The sequence below is a fragment of the Patiria miniata genome, unplaced genomic scaffold (assembly GCF_015706575.1).
Source record: "Patiria miniata isolate m_02_andy unplaced genomic scaffold, ASM1570657v1 HiC_scaffold_17, whole genome shotgun sequence".
Lineage (NCBI taxonomy): Eukaryota > Metazoa > Echinodermata > Asteroidea > Valvatida > Asterinidae > Patiria > Patiria miniata.
In genome coordinates, this window is record NW_024037055.1 from 5,982,038 (window position 1) to 5,992,795 (window position 10,758).

The 10,758-nt window shown below is 42.0% G+C and overlaps 1 protein-coding gene across 1 annotated transcript; it reads left to right on the top strand.

The window, feature by feature from the left end:
• The first annotated feature begins 1,312 nt into the window (after positions 1–1,312).
• LOC119723639 (NXPE family member 3-like) lies at positions 1,313–7,068 on the top strand. Its single transcript, XM_038194398.1, has 4 exons — positions 1,313–1,633; positions 3,934–4,745; positions 5,651–5,706; positions 5,907–7,068. The coding sequence occupies exons 1-4, from the start codon at positions 1,463–1,465 to the stop codon at positions 6,695–6,697; spliced, it is 1,830 nt and encodes a 609-aa protein (XP_038050326.1). The 5' UTR covers positions 1,313–1,462; the 3' UTR covers positions 6,698–7,068.
• Positions 7,069–10,758: the final 3,690 nt, after the last annotated feature.

Below are 10,758 nucleotides of genomic sequence, written 5' to 3' on the forward strand. Positions count from 1 at the left end.
TGGTTGACTACGCTAGTCGACTATTTGGAACCAGCCTACTGGGGTTGGTTGCTTCGCTGGTAACCAATAGCCGCGCGCATTCATAACGCTAGCAGAGAGCCAGGATCCAGAAGTTTTGCGATGACATTTTGACCAGCGTTTGACTAGAGACGTTCACACGTTGCTATCAGTGCGCAGGCGTAAGGTACGTCACAAATCAACCACTAGTCGACTAATGGTCCTTGCCCGAACTTGGCCAAAGTGTCTTCGCGCGCAACCTCGTGCCCCGTGGCAGCCTCGACTCCAGGCGCGCGTGCTCGTCATTCCCCAACCTCGTGCCCCGTGGGTACGATCTTGCAGCGCCATGTTGTTTCCCTTGCGCGATCGTTACCCCTGGAATTGTGTAATTTAAATATACCAAAATACGGTACATTATAATTAGGGTTGCAGTTTATCCGTTTTACGTGCCGGCGCCATCTGTAAAATGTTAAAAGTTGTGATTTTGAAGAATCAATCCTTTCAAACACAACGTTTGGACGTTGTGTTAATTAGCAAAGATTCGTGTTAAATGTACGTACCCCTTTCGTGCCTTTACAACCACAGATACAGGGGTTTTTTTAGCGAAAAACGCGGCTGACATAATCCATATCGTACAGGCTTCGCGACTTTTGAATCGTAATTTTTTTTTTCGTACGTGACGTTACGAGCAAAGCTAACGGCACGCGAGCGCGAGCGCATTATGGGCGCGCACGGCGTGCAATCTTCGAAATGCCCGCGCAGTACGCTGTGAACAGCCATTCAGTGTCATTTACGTCATCATCACAGCCAGGGGTCTGTTAGGCCGTGTCCGAAACGGGCTTCCAGAGCTACGGCTACGTCTATTGTCAGCCCGTCCCCGCGTATTTTCAATTGGCATGGACCTAGACCTAGCTCTAGACAATTGATTCGGACGCAGCCTAATAAGGAACGAGCACGCGCCCCTGGAGTCGAGGCTGCTTCGCGCGTCAATGTCAAGCATTGCGCGTAGATGGCCGCGTACATCCCGCACGCGGACGGCACGCACGGTAGAAGCGTTGACCCGCGCCGTAAAAAAAAAATCAAGAAAAAAAAAAATTCACCGTTTTCAACCAACATGCAACTAAAACCAGCCTCGACTCCATGGGCGCATGCGCGTTCCTTCACTAACCCCTGGCCGTGATGTAAACGTAAACATGGGAACGAGGTTGAACTAAAACCACTTTTATCAGCTGATGTTTATGGAGGGTTCGGGCATAGGTTCGGGGGGTTGCGGTTTTTACAACAGCGCCCTCAGTTGAGCTTAAGTACGTGCACTTATGTACATAAAATTCTATCCCACAACGGAGAGCAGAATCGTACAAAGTGATGCGCAGTGTTTCAAACCTGACATAATTCCCCGACGAACTTTTTGGAAACCGCCTTCTGCATTTCGACCCAATTTGTGTGAATACGCGACTGAGAAATAATGGCATCAAATAAGACCTCCAACAACAACCTCAATGGATCGAAAACTTACGCTGGAAATACGGCCTCGCCTATCGGCAAAGCGTGCCGACGGTCGTGGCTGCTGTGGGCGATACTGATAAACGGACTAGTGTTATATACGCTCTTGTATTGTGGCACCAGCAATGAGCAGGTGAGTTCATGACTGTCTTTTTTTGTTATCTTGTATCGTGTGCCAATTCAAAGCTTTTATGGCTAATTTTCTTTTTACTCATTACAAACCTCGATTCATAGCCCAGTAAAAAAAAAAAAAATCGAAAACAAAAAAGGCTTTCAGTCTGTTAATGATTCCTTAGATTTCGTAATTCATTAGAAGCTATAAAACTCAACAACATTTGCCAAATTTGACATCAGAATTAGAGGATAAAGTTGCCGATTCATTTGGATCGGAAACCAGGACCTCAAAATAACGAACAATTTTTCTGACAAATTAGGGCCGAGTTCTCCATGCCCGAACCACGGTTCCTTCCTCCATGCCCGAACCTACAGCGACGGGCGACGAAAACATCAACCATTTTATGATCGATCGATAAGCATTGTAAACTAATGTCTTTAAGGGTGTAGATTAACGATGAAAACAACTTCAACTGATTCTTTTTTATCACAGAATATTATACTCACACCCTAACAAGTTCCCGTTAGAGCTATCGTCATTAAGTTGTAACAGTTACGATTTAGTCCTGTTTAAACTTTAGCAGTCAGTCGCATTCGGATTTTTTTTAATTCCTCTTTCTTGTTTACATTATAGGCCTAAGCATCTATTTGTCTTACCCCTGTTCTGTCCCTATCTATATCTATCTCGTTATCAGTGTTCAATGGCTTCAACACAGTTTTTGTTATGCGCCTATATCAACTGTTCCCCCCCCCCCCCCTACCGGCCGCAGGTCCGATGTCGGGGTTTGGTCACGTTTTCATGCCCCAGGGTGGGGATTCAGTTTGGTCACCCCGAAACATTACCATTGGCGTGCTACATGGAAAGGCAATCATTAGTGCCCCCCACGCGTGTCGGAGATTGCCACTTACATTTTGCCCAAGAGGTGGGGAGTTTTGTCTTTTTCAAAAAGTGACAATCCCCACGTCTTGGGTCGGGCAGCCGACCACGCATTACAGGTAATGTTGTTGGCAACTAACAGGGCTCATGGAATGTTACTGTTTTTTTTAATGCAATCCATGAAAACGCACCTTTTCCTTATCTTCATTTTCACCAAGGGGTATTTTGGTGCTTTTTTGGTTTTAGTGCTTATACGCAAATCTCTATATTCGTGAGCAAAAGTGTGATGTCATATCAGGCAGAAACAATGTTACAGCTATTTCAGCACAAGTTGCCAGAATTTTCTTTTCTTGGGCTATTCGTAAGTTGTGTCGGTACATGACATTAAGCCATTCTGAGCAAACCTTTGTCACAAATGTTTTCAATAAACATTCTGGGTTCATGATTTGAACCGAAAACCCCTAAACTGAACAGTGCCCTCCTGAAAATGACATCAGAGCAAACAGTGCAGTCAGTTGTCCGGAAAGGCACGGACAATTTTTTAAATATAAAAAGTGCATGCACCTTTCAATTGAAGTATTAAACCAAAAGGGGATGTCAGATAGGTTTCATACATTCAAGAGGAGTAGAAAGTTGCACAATTTGTGTTTCTAAGAAAAAAAATCATGGCATAGACCCTTTGAATAATTTGTAAGTACAGAAAACGCATGCCATTGAAATTTGCAAGCATTTTGCTCACCTTTGTCGCTTTGAAAACCAGTTGCGAAGTTTGTCGTTATTATAGAAATATCACTGTTTCATACATTTTCACTTCCTTTGTACGGTACTCACCATCAATGTGGATTCGTGAAATAGACCTTTCTCAGGGTACGCCATCTTGAAAATCCAGCTGGCCTCATAACTTAAATATCTACTAAACAGGTGCAATTTCAGCTCAGAAAACCGCCGCGGATGGAAAAGTGAAAAATAGAAAGTCTTGACGTGTTTTTGACGGCGGTGCTATTTATTGGCTTATTAAACTAACACGAAAACTTTAGTTTGGCCACTGGTTTTGGGCTTTTTAGTCATAAGATCCTTCTTCAAAACACAACGAGACGTGACCCACCGAGAATGTTGATTGATGTTTCGATGAATTTGAGCTCTCCATCCATTAGTGAGATGATCAATCAGATATAACTATGCGAGAGTCACTCGCTAAACGGACACACACTATTAACGTCGCCATCCATGTGTGTTTGCCTCATATGCCTCGCTTTGATTTTCAAGATGGCGTACCCTATATGAAACAAATTCGTAACATTGTCAGGGAAAAAACAGGCTTTGGACTTACAACGAGTTTATAGCTCCATGCTGTAGGACTAAATCCTGAAAAATCTAACAGTTTGCTTTTATTTTCTTATAATATTCCGGTCTGATTCTGATATATTCCCCCCCCCCCACAGTGGTATCAGCCACAACCAGCACTCAGCACAAACTTCACCAGAAATGTATCATCTACACGTGTTTTGTCATCAAATGCAACACAAGTTCTAAATGCGAGCTCGAAACCTATAACAGACGTACTACTAAGCACTTCAAAACCATACGTTCCAAAACTTAATGCGACAGTACTGCCAAGTACTTCAGCAGCACAGGTGCCAAACCCAACTAGTACCAGCAACTCCTTCTTCTACATCCGAAACCCAAAGGCAAGTTACACTGTATGCGATCAGCTGGAGTTGTACATTGCAAGCAGGGACGCTAAGAACAAGAGAAAGACCAGAGGAGGCGACCACATGTGGCCGTTTCTTCGGACGGCATCACTGTACGCCAGTGCCCCAGCAGACGAGCTGATCGACCACGGTAACGGTACTTATACCGCCCGCTTCACGCTACACTGGACCGGGGAAATCGAGCCGCTGGTACGGCTCTCCTTCAGCGCGGAACACGCTGATTTCCTGCGGAACATCAGGGAGCGTGCACCCATGCGATTTGCCTACGATGCCTTGTTCACGGACGGCAACACCACCGTCGAAATAACTCCTTGTCACATTGAAAGAGACGTATTCGTCGACAAAAGGGCCGCGGGGCTTTCACTATCCTCGAAATCTGAAGTTTGTGACTTTTCAAATCGGACGGCAGGCACGACGTGGTACTGTCTCAAGCCAAAGACTCTCACGTGCTCCAATTTCACTCAACATCGGGGTAACATGAAGAGAGGCGGGGAGTACGTCAAAGCAAGAATAAGACCAGGAGAATCAAGTGTGGTGGGCCGGTAAGCAAGCATTATGACCCACTCTCATAACGACTAAACTGAAATTTAGATACAACTTGAGCCAAATCTAAACACAGGGCCCATCCCGATACCAAAATCACAGGGTGATACGTGGGTGATACCCAGTGGCATAACTGGTGGGAGGGGGAATGGGGTACGCCCCCGGCAGCGACGGTCCGTGCTCCCCTGGTAGCCACTTCCATTTGAAATATTAATAAAAAAACACACACAATGCACTGTTGTATTTATGGTGCCCCCAGAAATGCAAGGGCGGATCGAGAACTGCACAATTTGTTTTTTTTTTTGGGGGGGGGGAATTTGGTCCCCCCAAAATGTGGGTCCAATAAATTACGGCGAGACTTTTTTTTATTATTCAAGATGCTCTGTGGTGCGATCTGAGGAAATTTTTGACCGCTTTAACCATTTTTTGGGAGGAAAAGATGGTGGTGCACGCAGTGCCTGCCTTTATTGCGACGTCACTTAAAAACCACCAAAAACAATTGGGTTCGTTTTTTTTTGGGGGGGGGTCATGGCCCCCGTTGGCCCCCTTGGATCCGCCCTTGCAGAAATGTCATCATAGTTTATACTCCGCTTGTAAAACCAAGCTTGGCTCACTCAGTTTCAACTTTTTGCCTGTAATCTATAGGGATCATTAATTGCAAGACCTATGTTGGTTGAAAAAAAAAAAAGTATTCAAGAGTTGTCCAAATGTTTGAAATTACCTTTCATTTGGGATTTAATGAGAATGGGATTATGGCAAAATATCAATTATAAGTAACGATTTATAAAATAATTCAGCGTCATTTTTTAAATCAATTATTTCAATTATTTCTAGGTCAGAAGCATTATTAATTCATAATTCTACTCATCATGGTCTCTTTTGTTTTGTCCCGTTCTTTCCACAGTCCTGGAACTTTAAAGAATACAGGAAAACTAAAGAAAGTCACAGTGATTTCTAACGGTAAGTTTAAGTAATACCATTCAAATCTCAATTCTAATGCTCAATATCGCCTCACAAGAGGTTAACAAATACCTCATACTTATTCGGGGAATATTTTGAAAACCGTATTCAGAAAATCGAAGAAAAAAAATAAAATAAACCTGTGAATTTGTAATGTGCCATAAAAAGAAGTTGACCTCTAGTCTTATATTTTATTTCAGTGAGTGATGCTACGTGTTTGGATCTACCGACTTGTACTTTTGGCCTACCACCTAAGCAACCCAATCACGCCGCTGGTTTCTACTTCAAAGATTCCTGGAGATCAAAACTCTGCCGTGCGAGGGAATTCCATCTACCCGACACTCTGAAATGTCTGAGCAATAAAAGTCTGTACTTCTACGGTGACTCCACCCTACGGCAATGGTTTGAGTATCTGGCCACGAACCTCGGTCAAACTATGAAGGAAGAGGCAATACCCGGCGCCGGCCATCCCAAAGTCGGTCCGAGGCGCGCACGGGACACCCAGCATAACATCACCATGTTTTTCCGCCTTCACGAGTACCCGATAAGGAGCGGATGGGTTAACGTCACGGACATCAAGTTCACGGTCAGCGAGATTGATGACTTGGAGGGCGGTGCGAACACGGTGGTAGCTTTCACCCTGTGGGCTCATTTCACCCCCACCAATCTCACCTATTACCGGTCCAGACTGGAGCACATCAGGGACGCCCTTGTGCGGCTGCAGAAGCGAGGGACGGGCACCAGCCCCGTCTTCTTCAAGTCTGCCAACACGAGGAACTCCGTCTCCACGGGTACCAGCGATCTGTACGCCTACGATCTGGACCAGACGATGAGGGCGGTGTTTGCCGACGTTCCTGACGTCGCCATCATTGATGTCTGGGATATGACTTTAAGCCACCGAAGCGGATATCGCATTCATCCCGTCAAAGATGTCATCAGGGAGGAAGTCAAGATGTATCTAAATTTCCTTTGCAAGACGCCGTCTGTTTAATAACAACTATTCTTGATATGCAGGTGGAAGGGGGTGTTTTATTTTCGTGATTTTTACATCTAAATCCAAAGAATCCAAGACTGAGGTATAACAAAACAATTGTTGACGGTTGTGATGTGGCATATGACGTTTCGAACTCCCTCGGGGCGCACTATGCGCCCTTCGGTGTTCAAGACGTCATATCCTGTACACAGCAGTCAACAATAATTTTTGTAGTTAGTTCCACTTCTCTTTTGGGAAAGGGTAGTACAACCGTGACATTTGATTGTTATGTAATGTTATGCAACAATGAACTTAAGCCTACAGCTTCTTGAGTGAGATGATCTTGGAATAATCGGACAGCCTCAATAAAAAGTTACCAGTTCAAAACATTATATGTGGCAAGGTTTCTACTTTTCTACCCCAAAAGGTCAAATTTACATAGGATAACACGTGGTCAAGAGTGGTTTTGGGGACTTGTATTCAAATAAGCATAATATTACTATTCTTGCGACTTTTACTAAAGTTGAAGCCTAGGGCTAAACTTTACTACCATGCGAAGAAATATTTGAAATAGTTAAGTTAACTAGGTTGGTGTACTGAATTCAGGAGGGAATTTCCTTTATTTTGAACCACGCTGTAGGCCAATATACACGCAGCCACATAACAAGGCCCAGACTTAACAGATTAACCGTTACGTCGGATTCAAAATAAACAACATATCGAATGATTCTTTAAAAATCAAATACCGAATGATCCGTCTTAACTTCTCGCTTTAAACCTAAACCCGAGAGAAAGAATCCACTGACATTAATGAATAAAAAGTGAGGTCTCCACAACAATCAGCTTTATGCAATAAAGTATCATAAAGATTAATTTTACAGCAAGCATTAACATTAAATTTATCAGCTAACATATCGTCGATCGTACTGATCTGACCTATCTGAATTTTTGACGAATTCGGGTTTTTAGCATATTCTGGTTATGCATGATGAAATCTTTATTTTCTGAAAATTTCAAATTCATAAGTGGCCTAATTAGCTAATTAAGCAGATTCAGCTAATTAAAAATGTTGACCTATCGCTACAAAATGCAAAATTATCATTTCACGAACTGACGCATCGAGATAGGTCACTTCGTGAAACGCGTAAACAACGCTGTCAGTTTTCCACGAAGTGACTTATAGAGTCTGGTACCTGGATTTAATGGGGTCCCCATCACTTTCTTATGAAATTGAGTTACTAGGGGCCAGTCTTTAGCGTTATCAGAAACAATGGCGGCGTACACATGTCGTTTGATGGCTGAACGAAACTAGCAAGTTTCAACCGAGTTTCTGATTCTGTAAACGTCTGTAAGTATATTCCTTCTGTATTTTAATTACTCGTATTGCAATATGTTCGTGTTGGGCTGTGTCTAAATACATGTTTTGCAGAGACTCGTGTGTATGATAGCACAACATCCTACACTAATTAGCCTATTGGCGTACTGTAGTGTAGACGGTAGTGGGTAGTCATAATCAGTCAGAATAACACTTGAGTGGGGTTCGAAGTACACCTTTACAATGAATTCGTTCAAGAATTATTACTAGGAGGTATACACAATGTATTCAACGAGTTTCTATGCACCCCGTATATATTGGAATTCATTTTCTAATTTCCTTCACTATAACAGCGTTTTAGTTTGTAAGAGCTTATTAATCTCTAATAACAATAATATTAATATAAAAAACCAACAGATTGCAACGAACCTCCATATGACTTAACGTGAAGAGGTCCGCGCGCGCATGCGCATATGACATAAGTCACTACCAGCCAAAGAGAAATCGAAATTGTCCGTTTCACGAAGTGACCTATCTGGATAGGTCGCCGTTCGCGCGCATGAAAAATGAAAATTAAATTTTCACGAAGTGACCTATCTAGATAGGTCGCTGTTCGTGCGCATGAAATATGAAAATGAAATTTTCACGAAGTGACTTATGGATTTGGCGCCTATTTTTCACCTGGTAATGATGAGTTTTTGCCTTAGAAACAATTTAAAATCATAATTCAACTATCCAACTTTATTATATATAAAAACTGAGTCAACAACAATTAGTGTTCTGGGTGAAAGAGTGGATGCAAAATAGGCCCAACTTCAAACGCGTTTTTCTCGAAATGGCAAAAACTGAGATAGGTCAGATCGTGGTACGATCGACGAATTGTTGTTAGTTCCACTTCTCTTTTGGGAAAGGGTATTACAACCGTGACATTTGATTGTTATGTAATGTTATGCAACAATGAACTTAAGCCTACAGCTTCTTGAGTGAGATGATCTTGGAATAATCGGACAGCCTCAATAAAAAGTTACCAGTTCAAAACATTAGGCCAATATGTGGCAAGGTTTCTAATTTTCTACCCCAAAAGGTCAAATTTACATAGGATAACACGTGGACAAGACTGGTTTTGGGGACTTGTATTCAAATAAGCATAATATTATACTATTCTTGCGACTTTTACTAAGCTTGGTTGAAGCCTAGGGCTAAACTTAACTACCATGCGAAGAAATATTTGAAATAGTCCAGGCTAAGTTAACTAAGTTGGTGTACTGAATTCAGGAGGGAATTTCCTTTTTTTTGAACCACGCTGTAGGCCAATATACACGCAGCCACATAACAAGGCCCAGCCTTAACAGATTAACCGTCACGTCGGATTCAAAATAAACAACATATCGAATGATTCTTTGAAAATGAAATACCGAATGATCCGTCTTTACTTCTCGCTTTAAACCTAAACCCGAGAGAATGAACCCACTGACAAATAAATGAATAAAAAGTGAGGTCTCCACAACAATCAGCTTATACATTAAATTATCATAAAGACTAGCAATAACATTAAATTTATCAGCTAACATGTGATAATCATTAACATTGTGACAGCAACAACGCAGCAGCAGCAGCAGCAGCAACAATAACAGCATCAACAGCAACAAGAGCAGCAAGAGCAACAAGAGCAATAAGAGCAACAAGAGCAACAAGAGCAACAACAGCAACAAGAGCATCAAGAGCATCAAGAGCAACAACAGCAACAGCAGCAACAAGAGCAACAAGAGCAGCAGCAGCAGCAGCAGCAACAACAAACAACAACAACAACAACAACAACAACAACAACAACAACAACAACAACAACAACAACAACAACAACAAAAACAAAAACAACAACAACAACAATAACAACAAACTATGTTTGCATCGATTACACGATCGGCATGATTAAAAACGTTAACGCTAAATTATGGGAGCATACCTTTTCTTTCAATTTGAGAAAAAAGAATACTGAGGATTTTTTTATCAATGACATCGAATGAATTTAATGTCCCCTTAAAGTGACAAGAATGATACATATACCTTTACACTGTACTTCTATGAGAATCATCACAGGGTGAGTAAAAAAAACAAGAAAGAAACACAAATGGCAGGACCAAATTTGAATGAATTTCTGCAGCACTTTCAAAATCTAGGATATGAAAGCCCAATCACTGAGCTTTCTTTTAGTACAAGAATCATTTAAATCACTCATGTACTTTTCAAGTTACGGAATTTTGAACACAACCACCGTTTTAAAGCTCTGTCCACGGATCACAAAAAAGGAACTGTTCTTTCAGCAAAACGAAAACAATTCACATGTATCCCTATGAGAATTGTTTTTGTTTTGCTGAAAGAACAGCATTGTGAGTAGAATTTTTTAATAGCAGTTGTACGTTTTGCTTCAGGGTAGCCTACACCGTAGTACATGTAAAATAGGCTACAAAATCCGTCCGCCAAGCTCATGAATACAAGCTATACACTCAAATCATTCTATATCATAGTTAGATAGTTCTGGAATTGGGGAATTGAAGACATAATGGCACTGCACCTCTGGCCTGGAGTTGAAATTGAGGCTTCGAATTCTGTGTATTTGGATGCAATCGGATCCAAAAGTGGCGCTATTTAGATATGTTGTGGAGAGATCCTTTTTGAATGGCTACTTTTCCAGTTTGAAAAACATCACTTGTTTTAGGGGCGGTCTTCTTCGGGTGAGATTTCTCGAAAAGTCAACGGCCAACCC